Source organism: Pleurodeles waltl, chromosome 8 (assembly GCF_031143425.1).
Source record: "Pleurodeles waltl isolate 20211129_DDA chromosome 8, aPleWal1.hap1.20221129, whole genome shotgun sequence".
NCBI classification, from domain to species: domain Eukaryota; kingdom Metazoa; phylum Chordata; class Amphibia; order Caudata; family Salamandridae; genus Pleurodeles; species Pleurodeles waltl.
Window position 1 is genome coordinate 602,261,497 of NC_090447.1, and position 25,976 is coordinate 602,287,472.

Consider the following 25,976-nt stretch of genomic DNA (forward strand, 5'->3'; position numbering starts at 1 on the left):
GTACCTGGGGACCCCCCTGAGTCACTACTTGAAGTAGGCGACCATAGCCTAAGCATTTTCGGTGATTTAAACCGCAAAAACACAAAAAAATACAGAAACAAGCATTTATGATACAGATACATAAAATATTTAATCAGTTATTTAATTCACAAACAATATTTAAAAAAAAATCTAAATGTTAATGAGGTTGGACATTTTCTAAATTCAATTGAGTGCACTATATGCTTATACTACATTCTGCTTGATGCGCTTGCACTGCTTCCACTAATCAAAATGAGGACACTGACTTTATTTTTAGCCTCCATTTTTAAATTCCTTCACATTTATATAATATTTTAAAATGTGCAGATTTAAATTTTGCTTTTTAAAAATTATATACCCATTATTAGTCTGTTAATATTATTTAGTTTTCTAAGCGGTCACAGACCCTCTAATTAGGCTTCACGGACCCCCTCGGGTCCCCGGACCACAGGTTGGGAACCACTGATCTATTGAGTTGGTATCTTCGCTTTGTTTATAGTCCTACAAAGTTAAAAAAAATTCCATCTGGAAACAGGTCTCCCAGCATCCAGATGTTAAATCAAGAAAACTGACTTAGAGTTGTCAGATGGAATGAGAGCAGGAGTATTTGTTTTTACAGATTGGAAACCAAGAGGAATTAGATCTCTCTAAAGCTCACTACACATGATAGTGTGCACCAAGTGTATTCTGGCCTTGTGACCTGGCACTTAATCTTCTGAACAGTCTGCTGATAATTCACCATAGAGGGCCTGGGACAGGTCACAGTGAATCATGATTCTTAGAAAACTTGCTGGAGTTTCACACAAAAGTAATGAGAATTCAATGTTGGGTTTAGAGTAGCTGGAGTATTTTGAGATTTGCTCCAGTTAATGTTAAGCCCAAATTATCCACCAACTTGAGTCACCTCCCTCATGATGGGATTCAGGTTGATCTCCGGATGCTTTACATACTGTACTCTGTCACCGGCATAAAGTGAAACTAGATACCTTGCCTACAATGCAAGGGGTACAGTGACTATGCTTATTTTTTAAAATACTGCTCAAAGGTTTGGTCGCTATTGCAAATAGTAATGGCAACAGGAGACACCCTCGTCAGGCGCCCTTGTATTTTATGCACAATTTACCACCCATTCATTTTTTTTAAAAACTCCTGTTGTTGAAGAAAGTGAATTTAACTAACCATATATTTTAAATTTATTCTCTAAATATGTTATTAGTAGGACATTGTTTTTGAGTCAAACTCATTTTACTTTCTGTTGGTCCTTCTTTAAAACAGACCTTAATAGATTTCCGGACAAATTCAACATATCTTCTCTTAACCATAAGCCTTATTTAAACTTGTGGGGTTGAAAATTGCAAATATTGAATAGTAACCCATGCACATCACTTTAAGACTCTTCCAAAGTAGTCTAGTAAACCAAGGATGATTGCGTTATAGATGAACATTTTTAAATCTTTTCATCATTTAGTATTTCTTGGATATGTTTCCTGTTTAGCTGAATAATGTTTAGCAAGTGTTTATATATTAAATGGTAATATTTGAGCTATTTAAACCTACTGCCTATGTTGTCGCTGTGAGAGTTTGGGCACCATCCTGCTAGTTTCTAAACACTGTTTCCTTCTGATGCCTATGCCTGTTAAAGACTTATCTCTGACAGAGGGGGTCCCTTCTGAGGTGTCCGTCTCACAGATGCACAAGACTGTCTGAAGCATGCTTCTCCGATGTTTGCTCCTCTGGTTTTGCACTTGTGGATGCATATGTTGCATCCAATTACGTCTTTTAGGAGATGGGTCCTTTCAGGTTGTGTGTGATCCTTTTAATTGTGTTTGTGGCCCTTGGATGCGTGTGTGTTTCTTCATGCTCTAAAGCAAGCAACTATGAGCCTACTTCTGAAACATCTGAAACGTGACCCCAAAAACCCAACCAACTACTGAGCAGTACCCCTTCTTCCATTTTCTTGCAAGATCATAGAAACTGATCACTCAACAACCTCACATAGCATTCTTCACACTCACTAATCGGATTGCAGATCTAGGGGCATAGGAATCACATTGGTCCATGTTAGGGAAGACCTTTCATCACTGTAAGTTCTAATCCATCTTGACCTGCATATCATACAGTAGATCATTAAATATTATATAGTGATTTGAGGCTGATACTATTGCCCTCCCCCAAGTCACAGGGGTAGGATTTTAAACCCCATGGTCAAAGAATTGCACCAATATGAATTGGATAGCCAGTCGAACAACTGCAGCCCGCTGAGCAATACTTTGCAAGAAGTGTTTCTAGTAACAATGAATCACACGATGTTGGTTTAAGGGCACAGAGGAACACCAAATCATTTTTCATCAATTAATAACGCATTCAAAATAGCTCTAAGAAACAGCAGAGGCTTATTCTACGTACGTGAGAGGAGTATTGATCTTGGTTGTGTCTGGAGTCCCATTTTCCATGATATACTCAGAAGCAGATTTGGAGGACTGATATGTACTCATCCAGGGCTTACAAGATGGGCTGTAGGTCTCTATGTGGAGGACTGATATGTACTAATCCAGGGCTTACTAAATGGGTGGGAGGTCTCAATTCTTAACACATACAGACTATCCAAGATTTTTCTGGAGTCCAGGAGCTGGTTGGGCGGGATGCTGACATGCCGTTACTTTGGATGGGGCACTTCCATTGCGTGTTGAGCGGAGATCTAGATAAGCTGCCAGCCTGGCTGGGCGTTAAACCCCAAATGACTGCTGCACTGAGTGAGGTGATATAGAATTTGGGACTGGTGGACATATGGAGAACACATTTCCCAGAGGGTAGGGTGTATACCTGAAGCTCCCTCAGACCTAATACTCACAGCAGATTGGACCGGGTACTCTGGGCTGAGTTACCGGTGGATGAGGGTGTAACTGTGTGCTACCTGGTCAGGTTCCTGTTGGACCACACACCAGTTAGATGTGACTTGAAATGGGTGATCACACGGGGAGGGCTCCCAAACCGGAGGTTTCCAGCAGAGAGATGCTGGGGAAAAAACTGGCAAAGTATATGGAACATAATTGGGGGAGCACAGCCAGCAGGGCTACAGAGTGGGAGTCTATGAAAGTAGTTCTACAAGGACAGTGTATGGTGTTGACGTGTGAGATGCAGAGACAACTGGGGATGAGTTTGAGGACAGATACGCAGACTTGGAGGGGTTGCAGACTGGTGACATGACCTCAGAGGAGAAACGTAGGGGGGAGATGGCGATGCAACACCACATAGCGGATCTTTGGGACAGGCTGGATAGGTATACATTAAAGCAGTTTAGGCAGTGCCTTCATAGAAAGAGTGACAAATCTGGCAGGCTACCGGCATGGATCTTGCATAGCGAAGCAGCGGTGGCACCACTTGTTCACTTGAGGGCCAAGGGTGGTGCATTGAAGGTTACGCTGGAGGCAGTAGTGGAATTGTTCAATTATCGCCCGGAGGGGGAATTGTCCTGCCATTTGATAAAGTTTTGTTTTGACCAATGACTTTGTGTTTCACCACTGCGCATATTAGTTGCTCAATGTTCACCAGTAGCACATGGTATGTTTTGTTCAGTTTAGCCGCCTATGGGCTTTGACATTGCATTAGTCATTACATTCTGTATTGTGCCTATTGGCTTTGACATGGCATTAGCCATTACTTTCTGTATTCAGTTTAGCCGTCTATGGGCTTTGACATTGCATTAGCCATTACATTCTGTATTCTGCTTATTGGCTTTGACATGCTGTATCCAGTCTAGCCGCCTATTGGCTTTGACATTGCATGCCTATTGACTTTGACATGATGTATTCAATTTAGCTGCCTATTGACTTTGACATGCTGTATCCAGTCTAGCCGCCTATTGGCTTTGACATTGCATGCCTATTGACTTTGACATGATGTATTCAGTTTAGCTGCCTATTGACTTTGACATGCTATTAGATATTCTGCCTATGGGCTTTGACATATTATATATTGCATTTTGTATTCAGCTTAACTGCCTATTGGCTTTGACATGATATTCAGCTCCGCTGCCTATTGGCTTTGACATGATATTATACATTGCATTTTATATTCAGCTCAGCTGCCTATGGGCTTTGACATGATATAAGACATTGCATTTTGTATTCAGCTTAGATGCCTATTGGCTTTGACATGACACTAGACATTGCATTTGATATTTAGGTTAGCTGCCTATTGCCTTTAACATGACATTGCATTTGATATTTAGGTTAGCTGCCCATTGCCTTTAACGTGGAGTTCTGTATTTTTCCAAGCTGTGTTTTTGCACCAGAGAACCAAGATGTTTTGCTCTCACAGTAGACTAGACCTGATAAGAGAGAGTACATGGGTGTCGTTTCTCTTCCCTTGAGCTTGGGAACAGGAGTAGTCTTGGAGACCTGGCCAGTCTCCAAAAGGCTTGCTCAGTTTCCCAGGTCTGAGAGGAGGGGGCACACCTTTGTAACGAATGTAACAGGCTGCAGAGGGTCAGATTCGAATCTGCCGGACCTCGTGCTGGAGCTTGGCGCAGGCTGCCAGCAATCCCGTGTGGGTAGATGAATCACTCTTTCTCGCGGCTGACAGGGGTCATCAGCTTGCAGACCTTAGAAAGATGTAGCTGTAAATAGTTCCTACACGGTGAAGTATTTGTTTTGCTTTGCATTCAATATTTTATAAATATAACCTGCTGTGTATATTGCAAACTGATATATTTTGTTTGATTAACGCGGACTTGAAAGCTACTAATTCGTCATTCATTCATAAACATTGTGGTTGGGGAAGAATAAAATAACAATAAAAGTCTTCTTTGACCTCAGAAGTGCATTTCTGTTGTGTTATGTTAGTGCTTAGAAACTAAATAAGAGGAAAGCACTACAATTGGTACCTGGAGTCGTGGGGTCGGTCATTAAGAGGTGATTAAAGGGTTTGAGGAGTTAGTAGATTTCTAAGTGCACACTTTAAAAGTGTAATTGTTTTTTTGTTGTTTGGAGAATTACAGAAATTGTTTTCTGTTTGGAGAATCACAGTAGCACGGCAGACCATGTCTGAGAATACATGTGTTGATGAACTGCCTGATGGTGCTAAGAAAAACTGTGAATTGTTTTCTGTTTGGGGAATTACAGAAGAAAATGCATGTGTAGCTAAAAGGCCTGATAATGTTTTGAGAAATAATTCCTGTTGTATATATGTAGAAAACGTGTGTTTTGGAAGTAATGATGACAGAAAGGTCTGGATACCTTTATCTGCTTACAGAGAAATGCAGGAGAAATGTAGGAAGTTGGAACATGAAAATAGGAATTTACGTGAGCAAATTAGCCCGACTGAAAGTTATAAAAAGGCTGTTTTTGAAGAATCTTTCTTGTCCCATTCCAGTAATGAGGGGGTTAAGACAGGTCCGAGCTGCACTGAGTTTCCGCGTGAGCCAGGGTTTTTGGCAGCCAAAATGCATTCCTTAACTGATAACACGGAGGAGAGAGACCAGAATGTGATTTACGAGTTACCGTTGCAAAATGCACAAGTAAAACGAAAGATTTTAGAGCAAGACACCCCGAGTTTCATTAGCTTGTTTGATTTTTGGAAAAAGAATAGCCCTCATTTGAGAGAAATCCTAACACTTTTGTACATGGTCACTGTGAAAAATAATATGCAGCTGCGCGCTTGTGATTTGGCAAATGAAATAATGCAGACTTTAGGTTTCTGCGCAGTGCAAGAAGGAAAAACTGATGTACATTTAAATCATGAACAAGGAAAGAAAATAGTGCCCCTAGCTAGAATCATACAATGGATCTGGTACTTGCAAGACAGGGCTAGAGTACCACAGATAAAAGAATTATCAATGAAATTGTGTGCACCATTTGAATTCGTGTCCACTGAAGATAAAAAGCATGTTTGTTTTACTAATGATTCATTGACTGAAATGTTGTTTTCTGGCACCGTAGAAGGAACAGCGTGGTATAATGTGTGTCAGATTTTAAAGCAAGAGCTACGTGAGATGTGTCATTTTTACGCTGATTTTTGGTTCTTTGATAATGTTTTAGCCACATGGCTTGTACCTAACTGGTTCAATTACCTTGCAGATGTTAATGAGAAAAATGCAGAGAGAGAAGTGTTCACCCAGAATTCTGCCTTAGTGGGGATGGCTATGTGGGTGCACCAGAAATGTGAAAAAGCCACTTACAGGTGGGCAGAGATGAGAGAGATGCACATTCCCCTAGATTTGATAAAAACTGTGCAGCATGCACAAAAGCAATCTGTCATGCAAGCAGTCACAGAGCAGTTGGGGAGAGGAAAGTTACCAGAACAGAAATGGCAAATTGATCAGGTTTTAGGGAGAGTGATTGCTGCAAATTACCAAGGAAAAATCGAAATTATGCTGATACCTAGAAAAGAATCTGATTTATTCATACAAATTGGAGACAGAATGGCCCAAATTGGCAAAAGTGCAGTGAATGGAGGTTTGGTAAAGAATGAGTCTGCCCCAGCCCTTCTGACAGTGCAAGAAAAAGGAAGCTGTGGCGCAGCAGATAAAAACCTCAGTACTGATGTGTGGGCTGAAGCCCCAAGTGACCCTCCAGAACCTGCAGAAAATATAACAAAGGGCCCCAAAAACGTCCTGCTGATTATAAAACAGGGAAAGAAAGAGGAAGGGTGCAGTTTAAATGAAAAATGTTATTTGCAAGAAAAGTCATACTTGTTTCTTTTGCAGATCCGACCACGTTTCGCCACTGTCCCTGAGTGTGCTGTGTGGTCCCCCTTCCGGTGTGTGCGTGTGGGGTCGGGGAAGGGACCGAATCCCCAACCTGAACCTGGCTGAGTAAAGTGCCAGCACCATGGATCCATTTTGCGCAAACTGCGCCTTCAGTTCAAGTTCAACTTGTTTGCTGTGTTTTTTTTTTTTTCCCCTCTCGTATGGAACTCTGACTTTTGCTTACCTTCCAGAAAACCTTTCAGGTGGACCGTGCACCTTTACATGAGTAGAACTCACGCCACATCAAATTGCTAACACTGTTGAATTAGAGACTCATTCAGAAAAAAAATTGCCCAGTCTTTTCTATGTAGATGTATCTGATGTGAAAGGTTATGAAATCAATGTGTTAATTCACTTCTATTGCTTTACGGGGATTGCTTTGATCATAATGTTTTTTTTGTGCTGATGTTTTTTGTTTGAAATATGAGATATGTGAAACAAAAATTGATTGGTCAAAGGGCGGAATGTCCTGCCATTTGATAAAGTTTTGTTTTGACCAATGACTTTGTGTTTCACCACTGCGCATATTAGTTGCTCAATGTTCACCAGTAGCACATGGTATGTTTTGTTCAGTTTAGCCGCCTATGGGCTTTGACATTGCATTAGTCATTACATTCTGTATTGTGCCTATTGGCTTTGACATGGCATTAGCCATTACTTTCTGTATTCAGTTTAGCCGTCTATGGGCTTTGACATTGCATTAGCCATTACATTCTGTATTCTGCCTATTGGCTTTGACATGCTGTATCCAGTCTAGCCGCCTATTGGCTTTGACATTGCATGCCTATTGACTTTGACATGATGTATTCAATTTAGCTGCCTATTGACTTTGACATGCTGTATCCAGTCTAGCCGCCTATTGGCTTTGACATTGCATGCCTATTGACTTTGACATGATGTATTCAGTTTAGCTGCCTATTGACTTTGACATGCTATTAGATATTCTGCCTATGGGCTTTGACATGATATTATATATTGCATTTTGTATTCAGCTTAACTGCCTATTGGCTTTGACATGATATTCAGCTCCGCTGCCTATTGGCTTTGACATGATATTATACATTGCATTTTATATTCAGCTCAGCTGCCTATGGGCTTTGACATGATATAAGACATTGCATTTTGTATTCAGCTTAGATGCCTATTGGCTTTGACATGACACTAGACATTGCATTTGATATTTAGGTTAGCTGCCTATTGCCTTTAACATGACATTGCATTTGATATTTAGGTTAGCTGCCCATTGCCTTTAACGTGGAGTTCTGTATTTTTCCAAGCTGTGTTTTTGCACCAGAGAACCAAGATGTTTTGCTCTCACAGTAGACTAGACCTGATAAGAGAGAGTACATGGGCGTCGTTTCTCTTCCCTTGAGCTTGGGAACAGGAGTAGTCTTGGAGACCTGGCCAGTCTCCAAAAGGCTTGCTCAGTTTCCCAGGTCTGAGAGGAGGGGGCACACCTTTGTAACGAATGTAACAGGCTGCAGAGGGTCAGATTCGAATCTGCCGGACCTCGTGCTGGAGCTTGGTGCAGGCTGCCAGCAATCCCGTGTGGGTAGATGAATCACTCTTTCTCGCGGCTGACAGGGGTCATCAGCTTGCAGACCTTAGAAAGATGTAGCTGTAAATAGTTCCTACACGGTGAAGTATTTGTTTTGCTTTGCATTCAATATTTTATAAATATAACCTGCTGTGTATATTGCAAACTGATATATTTTGTTTGATTAACGCGGACTTGAAAGCTACTAATTCGTCATTCATTCATAAACATTGTGGTTGGGGAAGAATAAAATAACAATAAAAGTCTTCTTTGACCTCAGAAGTGCATTTCTGTTGTGTTATGTTAGTGCTTAGAAACTAAATAAGAGGAAAGCACTACAGGAATATAAAAAGTATTTGGCAATCATGCAGGCAGAGTTACAACTCTTCTTGTGTGTGGTAGGGGGGGGGTCACACTCCCCACTGTGTAGGAGGGGCGCACCTAGACCTGGAGACCGAAAATATACTAAAGGAGTTGAGAGCTGCCCTAAAGCTGCTTCCCAAACATAAGGCTACTGGAAGCAATGGTTTCCTACTGGAATTCTGTCAGACCTGCTTGGCCGCTGTCACGGCAGGGCTCCTGAATTTCTTGAACCTCATGACAAGGGGATACTGCCCCCGACCATGAGGAATGGAGAGATATGCTTGATACCTAAGCCTGGTGGGATATGACGGACCCTGCTGCTTACTGGTCACTCACCATGTTAAATACTGATGTGAAGATCACCTGTAAGATGATAGCCCTACACCTGGGCCCACTGGTGGTCGATCTGGTCCATGAAGACCAATGTAGGTTTATCCCGGGCTGTAACATTGGTGTACTGCATGAGGTAGAGGGAAAGAGTTACTGCTGATATAGAAAAGCCATTTGACACAGTAGATTGTGGGTTCCTCTTAAAAGTGCTGAAGGGCTATGTCCTGAAATTTTGTGATTGGATTTGATTGCCCAAAGGTACAGGTTAGTTGTACCTGCTCTGATCAGAGGGCTGGAAGTTAAGAAGGGGTACACCACAGGGCTGCCCTCTGTCACCATTGCTGTTCGCTTTTACTACTTGAGCATCTGGCTATAAAAATTTGCAGAGACAAGACTACGTGGGGCATACCTGTGGGGGAGACAACACACCCGGTGCTATATGCAGATGATGCACTGTTTTGTCTTACGGGGCCCACGGTAATTGCTGGATGGGCTGCTGCGTATCCTTGATGACTTTGGAGTGGTCTCTGGTCTGCCTTTGAATTTGGAGGAAATCCTTGTTGTTTCCTCTTGCGGCCTTGGTTGGGACCCCGGTGGAACATCACCCTGATCTGGGCTTTCTCTGAGAGCTTGATAGATTCCACCACCTGGGGATTAAGGTTGCTGCTTTAGAAAGGCCAAGATGCAGTATACCAAGATCAGAGTCATGGACTCTCTGAAATCATCTGTTGCTTTTTGGAATGCCCTGTGGTTCTCATTTTTGGGCAGGATTGCCATTTCAAAGTTGGTGCTGCTCTACACTGTCTCTACACTATGCAGTATTCGCTTTGTCCTCTCCCTGACTGGGTATTTAGAAAGCTGGTTACCCTACTCAAATCCTTGATATGGCTGTTGGGGGGGGGGGGGGCAAGGTAGAGTAGCTAGGACTACACTTATGAGAAGCTATGAGAATTACAGACTGGAGGCACTGGAATTGGCATTCTATTACTTTGCTGCAGTGTTGCAGTGCAGTGGTTGACAAAGGGAGACAACTGTGAAAAACGTTTTTTGCAGGGTGTGTGAACGCAAATGACCTAAGGATGCTATTAATGAAGTGCGCAGGGGTCTCATCAGACCAACCTTATATGGTCCGGCAAATGGCCAGAGTGTGAGAATGTATGGTGCATGTGGTGCCTCATAGGTCCCCCTTCCATAGGGAGTTACCAGTGTGGATACTTGCCCCACTTCGCCACGTGGAGACCAACATGACATATCTGGTGTGGCGGGACAGTGGCTGTGATACCTGGGGGGGACTTATATCCAAACAAGATCTTTATTTTGTTTGAAGATGCCCAGCTTGAGCTAGGATTGGGACCTGGACAGTTTTTGCAGTAAGCAGGACTGGACAAATTTGCCAGGGAGACTTGGAGTACTTTTCCGGCAGCCCTTCCTGTATCTTGCACACTAGGGGTGGTGTTGAATTGTGGGACAGGGAGACATTTGGTGTCTCTCTCATATAAACCCTTGGGCACAGGTGTAGTTCAGGGGAAACTCTGGGAAGCCTGGGATGCAGACCTGGGAGATACATTGACGGATGAAGACTAGGCCTGGGATGCAGACCTGGGAGACACATTGACGGATGAAGACTAGTCCAGGGTGTGCATGTTGACCCTCAAGGTGTTGAGCAATGTGCGAGTTTAGCTAGTCCACTTTAATTTCCTCCATCACACATATATGACCCCCTTGAGATTGAGTCGCTTATATTCTAACTGAGCCTCTTCCTGCCCTCGTTGTAGCATTGATTGGGTGGATTTTCTGCATTTGGCCTGGGACTGCCCCTAATGCATGATTTCTGGATCCAGGTAGTGGATAGAATTACACACACCAAGGTATTGGAGGGAACCCTTGTGCCTCAGTTTTGCCTGCTGGGTAAGATGATGAGACCCAGTGGGAAAAAGATGCCCTACAAATACCTGCAACTGGTGCTAATGTTGGCTAGATGACACATGGCTACTACATGGATGGGACTTGAGAGCCCCTTGCTGGCCCACTGGGAAAGGGATGTTACTGAGTGATCTCTGGCAGAAGAGATTCAGATGAAGAACAGTAGAACCGATGAGACGTTCCAGGCAGATATGGCGGTCTGGGTGGGAGTATGTGATCGTTTCCTGGCTCCTGTAAGTGCACCAAGTGACAAAGAAGGAGACACAGATGGTTGATAATAATGTGCCGGTATCAACACACGTCTTGATTCAATCATTAACTGTACCTTCATAATATTCCAATGTCATATGATGTTTGACAACTAACGGGGATTCTTCACTGCATTGTGTTATGCCTTATGTGATATATCGGGGTCGCTCGGTAGGAAACTATGTAGACACCTGTCCGCTGACCAACTTGTGCACCAGAGTTTATTTAAGTGTTTCAATAAAAAAAAAGAGATAAAACAAGAAACAGCAAAGGAACTTTAAAATGTTTATTTTGAAATCCAATTTGTGTGCATAAATTAGGAAGGGTAGCCACACAGAACTCTAAAAGAAATGCATCAATGCATGTCATGGTCAGCACAAATAGCAAGAACATTTTTAACAGCAAATATTTTTATGTATTTATTTATTTATTTGCATGATTAATTAAAATCTAAACAAAATAGTCAGTTAATTACATAATTATAACAGACATTTGAAAGCTGCTCTTATGTTGGCGGCCTAACAACATATGGGGGATAGCAATATTTGATAAAACTAAACACAATTAAAATACAATGTCCACTTTAAAATTCTTGAATTTATGCTAAAACAATAATAAGAGTAACTAAACAATTATTAAAAAGCGCAAACCTTTCAATGTGCCTGGTTCTGCTTTTTTCAAGGGCATGAACTAAATCTTTATGGTGTACTAACAGTCATAGGCCGCAAGTTTAGGCATTTGGTCTGTACAGACAGAAATTTAACAAGTCTACAGTTTATCTGTGGGTCAGTTGAATCAAACATTTTCATTACTGCTGGTCGACAGGAGCGTATCCCATTTGTACTAAAAAATGGTTTCAGCAGTTGGCAACGTGCTCCTCTTAGGGCTGGGCAGATGAAGATTGCATAGCCTGCATGACATCTCTCCCCCATTCTTCCACAGTGGTTGATATGCTCTTGGTGGGAGGGATCCTAGCCTTATTGCGAGCAGGTGGCGTTTGACGCATACTGAAAATGTTGAAATCAGATATTGCGATGGTGCCAGGGTAGTGTAAGTATGCATGAGAAGCCAGGAATGGGAGCGTCGTGCAAATTTGCGTTTATCATCTAGCAAAGATTGCAGACCTGTTTCCTTTTTTTACACACCGCACAGAAAGGGATACGACATATTAGAGTCCCATGGGTATTTCATTTGTGTCTCTTGCAGCGAGTACTGCAAGTACCTGTTGTGTACTGACTTTGAGTCATTGCTTACTGAATTCCATAAAGCCACAACTAAAGGGCTGGTGTTTCCTCTTATTTTGTAACAGGTCTTTATTGTATGTACTTTCCTGTCCAGCTTGTTGTTTAAAGCCAAATTCAAGCCTAACTTTGGTAGGGGAAGCAGTACGGGGAAGATTGAAAACTTGTTTGTAGATTTTTATTTGTTGCTGATCCAGGAGTGAAGCGTCTTTTCCGTATAGTGCTGCGTTTCCATATTTAGTGGCTGGATGGAATTTTGCCTACATGACAGACAGTAAAGGTTTGTATGAAGGCCCTTTTAACCTTTTGGCTAGGGCGCAAGCAGCAAATGTCAGCGCTTTGCATTTCTGAGCGATGTGCTGTTTTTGCGGCGCAAGGTTAGCCTTGTTGTCTATAGTAAAACCCAAATATTTATAGCAGCGAGTCTTTTCAAGGCTAACGCCGCCCAACTTCATTTTATTTACAGAGTTAGAGAGTTATCCTATAGACATGTTTTTTGTCTTCGTAGTATTGATTTCTAACATGTTTGACGTTGCAAAATCGTCCAGGGTGCTAACTAGCCGCTATAGCCCTATTTTCGTGTGACTCATTAAAACAGTGTCATCAGCATATGAGAGGTGTGATATGAGCAGGTTCCCCATCCTCGGAGAGTTTGAGTTGGTCGCGTCTAGCTTTGGTGAGAGGTCAGCCATAAAAAGGTTAAAAAGGTGCGGGCCAGAACGCATCCTTGTTTTAAGCTTATATTTGTTGGAATCCTACTTGAAACTTTAGTACCATCTGCTACCATGATCTGCACCCAGGTTTTATCATATAGCATTTCAATGCTGCAGAGAAGCTGTTCCTGCAGGCCCCAGCTTCGCAATTTGCACCAAAGAATTGCTCTGTCCACCCGATCAATGGCCCTTTTAAAGACTACAAAGCATAGATGTAGCTTTTTCTTTAGGCGTTTTGCTGTGTCAGCAACGTCACTTAGTGCTAGAATATTGATGATTGTACTGTAACCCTTCTGATAGCCGGTTTGGTTCAGGGGGCGAGGTTGTTTGAATTAGACCAGTGGAGCAGATCATGCAAGATCAGCAAGGCGAAGTATTTGACTTCACTGTCAATTAAATCAATCAGTCTGTAGTTGGCCAGATTTGTTCTGTCACGCCCTTTAAATATCGGATTGATAATAGATCCTCTCCAACTGTCAGGGATGGTTATGTTGCGCTCTACTTCTGTGTAAAGAATTGCCAGTGAAGTTGACCAGTACTCTGGATCAGACTTAAATATTGCCTGTGGGAGGTCTTTCGGGCCAGAGGCACCATCCCTATGCCCCCTTCTAATTACTTGGGAGACTGCCTTAGCGCTGTATCCAACGCCGATCTGACAGAGGTCCTTAGGACTTGCAGGCTCCTTCAGGTGTGAATTTCCTTTAGGTAAGTCTTGTTTAAAAAAGATGTTGGCCAGGTAATCCGCCCCTTTTTTTCGGGAATTGATTAACAATTAATTACTCTTGACTGCTGGTCAGTGCTGTTGACTGTTGCCCTAAAGGCCGTGGAATTTGCCATTTTTCAGCTATACAGCAATTTAAGCCAGAAGTTGTCCTCCATCTTAATGCGCTCATGCCATACCTGACATTTTTGTAGTTTTTTTCGAAGGGACTTTATGTGGAAACATGTAGATTCTGTGAAGGGACCTTATTGTTATTACTCTGAATTTGTGCCTCAGTTCCTTTCTTAATTTTAAAGTTTTCTCTGATAGACTTGAGGACACCAACCGATTTTGTGTTGGTGATTGGCGCATAGCATAGCTGAGCGAAGATAATGAAATTAGAAAGGTGGCCCACACTTCCACTGCAGGCGAGTCCTGGAGTATTGCAGATTCAAAAGGGTTTTTATCTTTTCACATAGCCGCAGTAATGAAGACTCTGACCAAATCAGATGTTTTCAGTTAGTAGATGCAATACTTCCTAGTTCAGCGACGACAGACAAGAAGTGTGGGGCATTCAAGTCCACTTCTAGATGTTGGTATGAGTGATCGTTGTGGAGAATAGTTTTGATTTAAAATTTCCTCATGTGTGATTACAGGGGAAGAGGCACAGCCATGTAGTCTATTATGTTTGCAGCCTTTGTGCTATAGTGGGTGTAGCTAGGCAGTATATTATCTTTGGTCCTGCCATTTAAAACCCTCATGCTCAAATGCTCTAATGCCTCGACCATTTGCTGGCCCACTGCGTCCGATCTCTTCCGCTTTAATAGAAGTTGAGGCAGAACTTACCATACAGCATTTTCAGCTGCCAATTGCTCATCGGGTTCAGGCGTGTGAATTGAGTGGGCATTGAAGTCGCCCATCACAGAGTGTCCCATGTTGGGTGAGTGCATCTTATCTCTTCTGCTTTATTCAGTAATTTCTCAAAAAGCAGGGTTTTCCAACGTTTCTGCTGATGAGCATAAACATTAAAAATGACAAGAGGAGTTTGTCGGTTGTCACTGAAGATGAGTTTGAAGGCCTGCAGATCGTTTTTTGAGAATGGCAGTTGCTCTGTTGTAACATGTAATGCCATGGAGACATACGTGGCTAGACCTCCACTTGGCCTGCCCAATTTATTTGACTTTTTTCGGCACTAACGTGCTGTAGTGTGTAACCTCCTAAGTGGAGCGAGTCTAATAGCCATGTTTCTTGCAATATGATTATAGTGTAGTTGCAACTGTTTACTATTGCAAATCCATCTGTAATGTTTTTTGCTCTGGCGATATTCCAGGACATAATGGTAACAGCAGACCTCTGATCCGTATTTTCTGCATTGTAATTGTTAAGTCAGTTGCTCCTTCTTGAGTTTACGATGTGAGCCATCCACCTCCGTTCGTCCTGAGCATCATTCTGTGGTCGTGGGGGTATCAGCATGTTGCTTCGAGCAATTGTGGGGACCATGCAAAGTTTTTTGGTTGACTTTTGCCCTACTGTGCTGCTTCTTCTCCGACTCCTTTATATTCATCTCCAGTGCGTATTCGTGGGCCTTTAAGTCCGATTGATGATTTGCTTTTTCCATAGAACTGGACAGCAGGGGAGAGGGTAGCGTAGTCTGTACGGTTCTGACAGCAACATTCCCCATGCTTCAAATTGCATTTTTTCGTCCGTGATCGATGTCATGATTTCCCTTGTTCTCCAAGTAGTGGATATTTGCTCTGGCCCATACTGGTCGCTGCTAGAGAGGAATTTCACTGACATTAAGTCTGTAGGTACAATCTTCTTAGTTGATGGCAACTCAGTCCAGCAGCCTCAGGATGTTACTCCTGTTCAAGCAGTCTTGTTGCCCCCCTGATGTATATTGTGGAGTTAGAATGATCTGCCTTGATTCCCAGCCATTATCCGAGGAAGGCTGTGCTGAGGTTGGAGGGAGTAATCTGTGATTCTGTGTTGCTGGCTTTCTCAGCTGATTGCCCTCTCGCTGTTTGCTATTTGGGCCTGTCAGAAGCTTGTCCACTTGACTGGTTAAGGAAGTCTTATTTTGTACTTCGGTCGTAAGAGCTTGTGTATTCAGAAACATAACTTTTCGTTGTTAGCCCCTGTTCCCACCCTGGAGGGATAGTTCAAGTTTAGACTTGTTTCCAAAATATTTTCCCAACAAGTGATCTTAGTCCTGGACTGCGGATGATGTGTTAAGGGGGATAATTTGCTGCACTGACGAATAGGCTGTATTTTTTATGCATTGCTGTTGTTCTATGAATGTGACTTGGCTCTCGGCGAATTGCCCATTGTGGCAGCTGGACAGAGAGCTGTGAGTTGCAAGAAGTCGAAGTCACCTTGTGTGGGTGGCCTTGGATGCACCAACTGCCTCGGATTCCGAGAAACAGATTGGTCCCCAATGCCCCTGTCTGCGAAGCATCCTTTAACTTTGGTACTAATGCCACTGGCATCCCTTGAAGGTCCCATGCGGATAGTTGGATAACTGGTTGAACCTCAGGTTTTTCGCTACCTATATGTGCTAACATGTTTTTTCTGGTGCTGACATTGTACACCCTTGATGTCAGATCCATGAGCTCCGCATCCCTCAGGTCTGGACGGTGTAGATTAATTTGAAGCAGATAGTAGAGAGGCAGCAAATTTTATGTAATCGGAGATTAACTGAACTGAACCATTAGCTGCCCTTGTAATTTTTGCATAATTTGAAACCTGGCGATTGCTTGAGGAACCAGAGATCCATGTTTGTGGCTTTGATTGTGCTGAAAATGTGGGGTAAAAGTTGTCACTACTGTCTTTACTATGTTTTTTTCCTTGCCTTTCTGGCTTGTTTTTTTTTTGCCATTTAGATGGACATGTGGGTATTGGTGCTCTGAGTTCATCTGTACAGTTTGGATTTGTCAATGCTGTTTTTCCCATCTGCATAAATTTGTCTCTACAATTTGAGTTTGTCGACGTTGATTTTTCCATCTGTGTCCCCATTGCATTGGTATGAACAACATCTGGAGTTCCTGAGGTTATAGGTAGCCTACTTCGTGCTTTTGGGTCATCATTTGCACAGAAGGTTGTGCCCTGAGCATTTTCCCATTTTTTACTGGACAGCTTGAGCGGTAATCTTTCATTGGCACTGCTCCTAGTGTCGCGTAGGCTCTCATTATTCTAATGAGACTACTGGATTTTGAGCAGCAAGGTCGTCCACGGTGTGGGAGACTGAGTCTGACCCACGGTGGGTGACACCTGTCGCTCTAAATCCGGGTTTTGCTCCGGCTAACTAGCAGTGCCTCATCTCTGCCAGAAGACAGGGATGATTGGGCAGCCGAGCACATGACATATTAGGCTTCTCAGAGACGTCGTGGTCACTCAGGTCACATCCGGTTCTCTCATTCACAATACGGTCTCATATACAAATGATAGACAGAAGCAGTATATGTTTCAATAACAGGTTTAATAAAACAACTGCATCTTAGATAGCAAAGCGTGAGCTGCAATAACCAGGACGAGACAACATGACAATATTAAAATAGTGACGAGAAGAGTGAAGCATAAGAATAACGCTATCATAGGATTGATGGACTATTTCCTATCTAAGTCATAATCTGAGCACAGCATGTTAAGCTCTAATTCTGCCTTTCAGGTTCCCTTGGGAGGACATTAACCCTCATACCTGAGCAAAGGCCTGTAGTCTGCATTAGCATCTATAGCAGAGCATTCAGCAATCAGCGTACAGTCGTGGTTCCCTGGCTGGAATCTCCCTCTTAATGTGTAATGGGACTAGGAAGTGTTTTTATAATAACACAGCTGATGTTTTAAGAAAATGTCCCTACGTAAGGATGTATGTTTTCTACTAATGTTGGAGACTAAACTTCTACCACGTTCACCGTCAATGTACCAAACTGTAGCCTTGAATGAAGCACAGAGTGATCAAGAATGTTTTGTTTGAGAACACAGTGCTGAATTAAGCAAAAACAGTTAGAGAGATGAAAATAAAACAAGACTGTAAAACTGGTTATTGTAAAAATAACAATGCGAAGCCGAATAAAATATATCTAGGTTAAAGCGCACAGCGGCCTAATGTGTCAAGCTAACGTGCATGGAGCTATTTATGAAATGGCTACACAACACTAGTTTCTTTTGCAGAAGTGCTGAGTGGGGTAGTCCTTGTTTAGGATTTTTGGGAGTAAAAATGTCACTCTTATTTATTTTTACTTTTTCTAACATGTCTGTTAAAATATTTGGTAGTGTACTCAATTTGTTGATGATCGGTTCCACATTTGTAGGGATCTTGCTGTTGATCCACATTAACCTTTGGAATAGAAGGCCAGATGTCCATCATACCCAGTTTTCAAATAATATCTGCAATGTGAGTGGCCATAGCATTCATTAGGTCAATTTGTGAATCTAGTTTGTCCGATTGCACGTTGAGAACTGTCGTTGAAGTGTGGAGGGTGTTTAGAAGAGAGAAGTGTAGCCAGGTGAGATTCCCCCAACTTGCAGCTGGAAAAATCAGCTGGAAGATGGCTTCTAGGGAGAGTTTTGCTGTTTCTGTTCCAGCCATCTGGAGGGCTGTTGTTAGTGGCTGGAGTATCCAAGTTGCTAAGTTCCTTTGCACCTATATCTTGTTGTGATTCATTCATGTCACTTGAGACTTCAATGATCGAGTTGGAAACTCTTTCTTGTTGCAGTACGGCCGGACTTTGATTAGACTTCTCCGACAGTTGTAGTGGGCTCAAGTACTATTCTTTAGTATTTGACAAGTCAAACGTTTTCAGGTCCAATGCCTCGACTAGGGCTTTGTCATTTGTTAAGGAGAGTGACTGCAAACAAGTGTCATCCATTTTTCCTGTAGATGCATCAATACAGATGTCCAACCTCTCTTTAGCCCCCTGTATGGCAGGGCTTGACCGTAACATGGGAGTTTACTGTTGCCAAGTTCTTGCAAACACTGGGTCATTGAATGCCTCCGTCAGGTTTCCGAGAATGATTGGAGACTGAGTGTTGCATAGATTGACTGTCATGTCCTGTTGCTAGTTGGTTTGAGAATTTTTTTGCGCCGGAGCACAAACCTGAGCCGTGATCATGGTGCTACACACCTGAAAGTTCTTATGCGCTGATGCGTTACTCATATCCCGGTGGCTATTCGGTTACTTGCGGACTAAGTTTAGGTTGTGTTCTACAGTGGTTTGCGCCTCTGAAGCCTCCAGAAAGGGGGATTCCGAATCCAAATGCTGAATCGAGGCTATTGGGAATGTGAGAGCTCTTGGTGAGTTTTTATTGCATCATGCATCCTGCCACATCTGTACTGAACCCAATATTTGCGGGACCAGTGGGGTTGGAAGACCCTCAATGTTGTCAGGATTTTAAAAAATGGCAGCAGTTGGATCTTTTAAAAAATGCAAACTTATTAATGCTTCCTGGCTTCTTAAGGTAGACCTGAAGAGGAGGAAGAGGCAGTGCCAGTTGGTTGAGTCCGCTGTTTTGTGCTCCTGGTTTGGGACATTTCCCTTTCCTTTGTGCCCTCCTTTGGGTTCCTTGTGTCCTAGTTTTGCCCTCCGTAAGAACCCTGACTCAACCAGATCTCATGATGCCTTGGGGAATCGGTTTCAGGTCTCAGGTTTCTCTGGGAACTCAAACTCCACTTGTGCCTGGTACCTTGAGGTTGTTGCAGGCAAAAGATGCGATGACGGTGCGATGACTGGGTATGGAGTATGCGGTTCAGGTCTCCTAAACTGCCAGGAACTACCCCAAGTGGTGCAGCAGTGAAACAGGGAGGCAGGAAGGTGGAACGGATGGACACCAACATGGAGAGGGAAGAGGGGGAGGAAAGGACTGGGGAAACAGGACAGGGCAAGACCGGGCAAGACAGGGCAGAGAGCAAAGCAGGGGGGGGAGGGTGTGTGGTGCGGGGCGTGGCTCGAGGTGTGTGATGAGTGGCATGTGGCAGGCAGTGCGAAGGTGGCAGGTGGAGGTCGAAGGCAAAGTAAAGGTAAAGCAGAGAATAAATCAGAGAGCGAGGCTGTTAGTAGAGAGGCACGGGGATCAAGGGCTACAGTGTGGGAAATGCGCGATCCGGGCAAGAGCCTGGGTGCACAGAGCACCAGATGTGTGTCAGATATGGTGGAGTGCCCACACAACCTGCTCCAACGCGCTCCAAAATCACACTCAAGACCCATTAAGCGTACCAACCATGCGCCGCTCCACTAAGCTCAGCGCAAATGAACCCTCCGCTGACCTCTGCTGACTTCCGCCACCTCCACCACTCCACTTACCTCACCGCACCACACTTTCCCTCACCACTACACACCACCACCACTGGACAGACCGCTTAGTCCAGCCAGCCGCTGACACCCAACCCCCAGCCCCTCGTCACCCTCAGTAGCCCTCCTGATCCCACGCACCAATCCCCCAAATTCACAATTCCCGTTGCCACTGCATGTCCAGCTTGCGGCCCATCCCACGTCCTTCTCACTCCCTCTGAACCAGCATCCAACTCCTTCTCCGGCATCTCCCGTTAGTTGTAGTTAGTTTTGGAATGCTTGTCTTTTTCCCTAAATCAGCAGGTTCTCGAAACACTCTGGAACCGGACCCACGTCTGCTGCTTTGCACCACTAGGAGCTGGAAATAGAGGACAGGGAAAGAAAAGGAAGAAATAAACAAAGGACTACCTAACATGATTAGCAAGTGCTTAATATCCTAACACCCCAAATTTATTTCCAGGAGCTAAGTTAAATTTTATCTTAAGCAGAAAATAGCAAGACTGTTGTTCGAGTTTCTTAAGAGGAACCTCTGTCTCCTACCGTCCACAGCTGCAGCATCATCTGTGTCTTGGAAGGTTACACTTCTGTGGCCAGTCCATGGAACTCTGCCACTGTGAATGAGACAAAGCATCCGCAATGTCATTGTCCACTCTTGGAACAAACTAAACCAATGGCGGTGTCTTACTCCTCCCACTCTTCCTCCTCGTCCCTGATCTCAGGTTCTTCTTCTTCTCTTCCCCGTAATCTAGGATTGACTACTGCTCGTCCTCCTCGTACCAATAGGAGGTCCCTGCCCTGGCCCCATCTGTGGCTGGTGCCTCATACTCCACTTGCATACCTCCTCTGTGCGGTGCAGATGGGCTGTAACACACCCTCCCTGCCAGTCCTCAGCCCCTGGATGTCACCTGTCCAATGTCCTGATGCAGGCAGAAGCGCCATCCAGTCCGTCTCGAGGCACTACAGAGGCTTCCTTGATTGTTTTCTCCTAGGCTCGCATAGTTCATCCAGAAACTATCCAGCTAGCTGCCCTGGGCCCTGCCTTTACTTCCTCTTGGGGTTGCCAAGCTGTACAAAGCTCACCCGGGTCTGGCACGACCCAGTCTAAGTCTGCCTGTGAATAGGAAAACAGGTCCATTGTGCTGGGTAACCCTCCCTCTTGTCATTAGTGGCTCCCCCTTGTCCTGGCCCTCCTCATCCCCTTCCTTAACCCCGACACACCTCTTGCCCCTACCCCCTGAGCTCCCCTGCCCCAAACGTGCGCCCTGGCTGCCTGTGCCTGCTTGTCGTATACCTTGTTGGGCGGTGTGACTGTCCAGGTCTGCCTCTGTGAAACTGCTGCAGGGGGTGCCTCCCACTCCCCCCCATCTCCTTTTCCTCATCCTCCCCTTCGACGGTCCACTCTGAGAGTGCTGCTACTACTGTGGATGCTAGGCCCCGGGGCTCCCCCACTGCGTCCTGTGGGTGGACTTCACTTCCTGATACAGAGTCTCCCTGTGCCCCCCCCCCTACATTTGCCTCCTCTGTCTCCCCTGTGCTGCATTCGCCTTCCCCCCGGGTTATGCCTCCCTACAACCCCCTTCACTGGCGGGGGCGCAGTCACCTGCCCCTCGCTTATACCGTGTGCCTCTGTCAATAAGGAAACATCCTCCCCCCCACTCCAAGCTAAATGCCATCTCTTGTTGGGTTTCCATCCCTCCCACCTCCCTCCTCAGCTCATTCACTTTCATTTATACTGAAGCTACCCCCGCCCGGCCCCTCCTGCTTCCTTTCCCAGCTGCCGCTCTAGTGCTGGAGGCAGCCCCCCCCTTGATGCATTGCTGGGCCCTGTCCCGCTCCCACCCTGCCTCCCTGTCATGCCGCTGGTCCTCCTCTGCCCAAAGCTCCTGTGTGACACTTTCTCCTGCGGCCCCGGCCCCCTTCCGGCCTGTCGTCCCTATCAGCTGTGGGGAGATGCATCTGTAACCACGCTCCCCACAGCTTGCTCCTCCCTAATGGGGATGCTCTCTCCCCCCCACTCACCTCACCGCCACTGAGTTTATTTCTCCGTGGGGGAGAGCAGGCTAACACGACCACCCCCTCTGACGCCCGGCGCAAGGCCCACACATCCGCCAGGGCCTCCTTCTTTATCAGGTCCAGGCGGCTCGCTTCTCTCAGCCGGCGCACCACCTGCTCTGTCTTCAGCGCTGATGTGAACATGCTGGTTCCCTCAACTAAAGGTAGGTGTTTGCACTCATGAACCGCCGCAACGTAGACAGGAATAATCCCTGCACTGCAATGTCACGATTTACGCCGCAATATGCACACAACGCCAAAACTATTATTAAAGCCACCCTAACATTGGAAAAAAGCCCTAAAGCCGCACCAGCCACCGTGTCACCAACAAAATGGGGGCAAAGGTAGTAAAATGGCCGGTTAAATACCCCTGGGCTACGAAGTAGCCCAAATATAGCCCACATAACCCAGAGCAGTTGCGGACTGCTCCACTTCCCCAAACCACCTGGGGGGGGGGAGGGTAGACCTCCCAGTGTTTGGCTGCCCTCCCCTCTTACCCCATTGTTAGTGACATAAAGAAACTTGAGGGCCCCTCCGCTGCAAAGTAACTGGAGGGGGCCCCATCCCCCCTGGACTGAGTCAGGGTCCTGCTTCCTGTGCATAGTGTTCTGTGCTGAGGGAAGTCCTTGGAGCTCGGTGGCCCCCGCAACACAGGGGCTGCGGGGGCGTTTGTTACACCACTGCCTCTTGCTTCATCACTTCTTGCTGTACCCAAGAAATTGATGGTAAAATTCAAATTTAATAGGGATTGCTCTGAAACCCGGTGTCAAATGGTGTGTGGTGACTTTGAAGCAGCCTATGTGGACAGAGGCTAATCCATGGAGTTGGATGGTGCGTGCTCAGCTTCCAACTAAATAGAGCTGGTAGTAGCAACCCCTGTGGTCTGTGGGGCTGAATCTGTGTCTGGGGAGTGAAGTATTGCTGAGATGAGAGTAAAGCTGGGGGCTCCTGACGCTGATCATGCATACGGAGCAGCAATGATACTTCTGGCAGCTCTGTCAAGACAGCAGATTTGAAAAGTGTAACTGGGGAGATGGTGGCCCTGAGGTTGTCACATTTCTGCCATGTTGATACCAAAAGGTTGCCTTTACCCTCCTGAACTGACAGATCAGCCAAGCATTGTTGTGCACCTGGTGGCACACCTGCATATGCAAAGAGATTGAGGGAGTTTTCATCTCATTTCTCAGGTGCAAATCAGTTGGTTTTGTATTAGGCTTTCAGCAGTTCTGCATTGTTCTGCTGGTTGGTTTGTTGCTGAAGGTACAGAGGGGAGTACGTTTCAAAGTGACATTACATAAAGGTGGCCAGAAAGAATAATTGCAAGAATCCGCTGATGAAAGGGTTTAGCGGGGAGCATATTAGGAAAATCAGATAAATGAATAACAACAATGAATTTGTTATGATTAGACTTGAAAATGTTTACATTATGAAAATATGACACTGGTAATTGAACATGACTAAGGTCTGTGTCAAGAGTAGCAGTCTTGGGAAGTCTACTTCACTTTTGTTCTTCCCTTCATATCACTTGCCTCAGTTAGACGCTTACACCCTTTTTCTCCCCTGCCTTTATGAAATCCTCCTTCTGCATATCCCTCAACTCATCTCTTTCCTCTTCAGCACCCTCTTTTCACTGTCCTGCATGTACTTTGTTGCATCTACTTCACTTTACTATCCCTCTGATCACACAGCACACCAACTTATAAGCATTGCATTTTCATTTACTTTCAATCTGTCATTAATGAGACAGCTGTGTACCTCCTTCACACACCTTTGTCTACACTCAAAATTGGCATACATTACCATTGCTCTGTGTGGGTTAGCCGAGGATTGGGTGAGCATATAGCCTGGACACCTTTATGACCCACTGACCAGAGCTGTAATAAACTTGCACTGCCTTTGACCTCAGGTCCAAAGCCTTGAATAGTGGTCCATTACAGACACTCACCCACCACCTCAACTCAAGACACGCAGAGTTTACAATTTACAGTATACATCATACAAGATATTCTGGGTCTATATTAATTATTCGCTTGAGCACAGTGATAGCTTGGCCTAGGCTTGCCGCCTCTGCCCTTTTATGCAGTTATCATGTTTTTTTGTTTTGATTCATTTTATTTTCCTAAAACCTTTAGTGGTATTGTTTTAATTCCAGTATCATTCAGCAAAAGCATCATTATCAGTGCTATGGATGACATACTTTGCAACATGTTCTTTTCCTCAGAATCACAAGAAGAAAATGTGAGGCACACAAAATAATATTTTGTATTCTGGGCCCAACTCCTGCATAAACAGTTCAGCGCTTAGGTACATACCCACTTCAGGCTTCTGTGCATGAACATAAACATGTCCCCTATAAAAACATCTTGTAGGGCAAGAGGGGGTTCCAGGCAGAATTTCCATCCATGCTGCATGCCGGTTTTCACTTGACCTCAGCCTTTGTTTCTCCACGTATCCTGATCTGGAGACTGGCGGCCTGACCTTGTTCTGAGGTAACTGGGGTGGGGTGTGCTTCTCACAGACTTTGTACTGACAGATTTGGCTTATATCACCATGCTCTCGCTTAGGGGCCAGAGATTAGGCTTTTAGGTAGGAATTGTGCGCTCATGAAATGACAATATGTTTATTTTCACATCTCTAATTTTCAAAATCCTGATATTGTTATTCCTAATTATCCTAATCATTGCAGCTCATGCATTTTATCATAGATTGCAATCTTTTCAATAAATATGTTGAAAACTGTCCTGCATCTAGTTCTTGCCTATTGGTGTGTAAGAGACTTGTAAGTGGAGAGAAAAAGGTAAGGATTGTTTCCACCACGATTTCCTGGAGAGGTTTTCATAGACCATACTACGCTGCCACAAATCACCTTTACTGGTTGTGGTTTGGTGAGGTACCGCTAGCGAGCAGGGAGGGTTCGGGTGACAGCAGGCAACTGGTGTGGGAGTGACTCAGTCGCCTACAACGCAAAGGTGCTGCCGCCCCAAATCCAGCAGTCTTGTTGATATGCAAGAGTCCATATGACAAAGAGCAATATGCCGCACAAAACTAAAAGCTAGAGAAACGCATGATGGACAAAACAAGCATTTTAGGGAATGCCTACTGACCTGTAAAACCTGTGAAATGTAATCAGAACCTTTGTTGCTAACATAGAAAACCTTAACAGTTTTAATGTCATTGTATTGAGATAGATCAGTGGTTTGGCCTTTAAAGTTAAGGACGTGACTATAGGGCCCGATAGGGACCAATATCAATGACTATTTTTAATTACTGCTGGGTCTGAGACCTGGAGAGTCCCACCCCACTTAAAACCCTGCAACAGGCCACCATTGGAAGAACAATCATGCTTGTCCTAAGTTTGTCTGACCGATGTCAGAAGGTATTATAGGTATTGCACCAAAAGTAAGGAGTGGATGGGAAGGCCTTTGTCTTATTGTCCTCTCCTTTTGCGTGACTGGATTCTAGATAGACTGGCCAGAAAGAAGACTTTATTAGAGGTCAAGAGAGACTTTAGCACTAGAGGACTTCAGTCCCCTGTGGCCCTTCCATATAAGGTGAAAACAGACCATCAAGGCAAAAAAATACATATTTTTCCAAGTGAGGAAAAGATTCCTGAGAAGCCTGGAACCTATGAAAGGTGACTTCTTTTCTCAAATTGCTGATAGGCTGATGAATGAAGCATGCAGGTTGGTCGGCTCTCACATTGGTTTACTCTATCTTTTTATGAACGTTCTCATTGTTGACGATCATTCAGTGTGGTGCGTAATGGAAGCCTGTTTAGTTTTCTGTTCAAGGATTTTTTTTTCTCAACTTTGTCG

General features: G+C 44.5%; 2 protein-coding genes across 3 annotated transcripts in view; both read left to right on the forward strand.

The window, feature by feature from the left end:
• Positions 1-25,976, forward strand: part of GRTP1 (growth hormone regulated TBC protein 1) — a 626,114-nt gene that overhangs the window by 300,851 nt on the left and 299,287 nt on the right. The gene's annotated exons all lie outside the window — the stretch shown is intronic.
• LOC138250152 (uncharacterized) lies at positions 3,993-8,606 on the forward strand. The gene is made up of 2 exons (XM_069204670.1): positions 3,993-6,201; positions 6,728-8,606. Exons 1-2 carry the CDS (start codon positions 5,063-5,065, stop codon positions 6,837-6,839), a joined length of 1,251 nt encoding a protein of 416 aa, XP_069060771.1. The 5' UTR covers positions 3,993-5,062; the 3' UTR covers positions 6,840-8,606.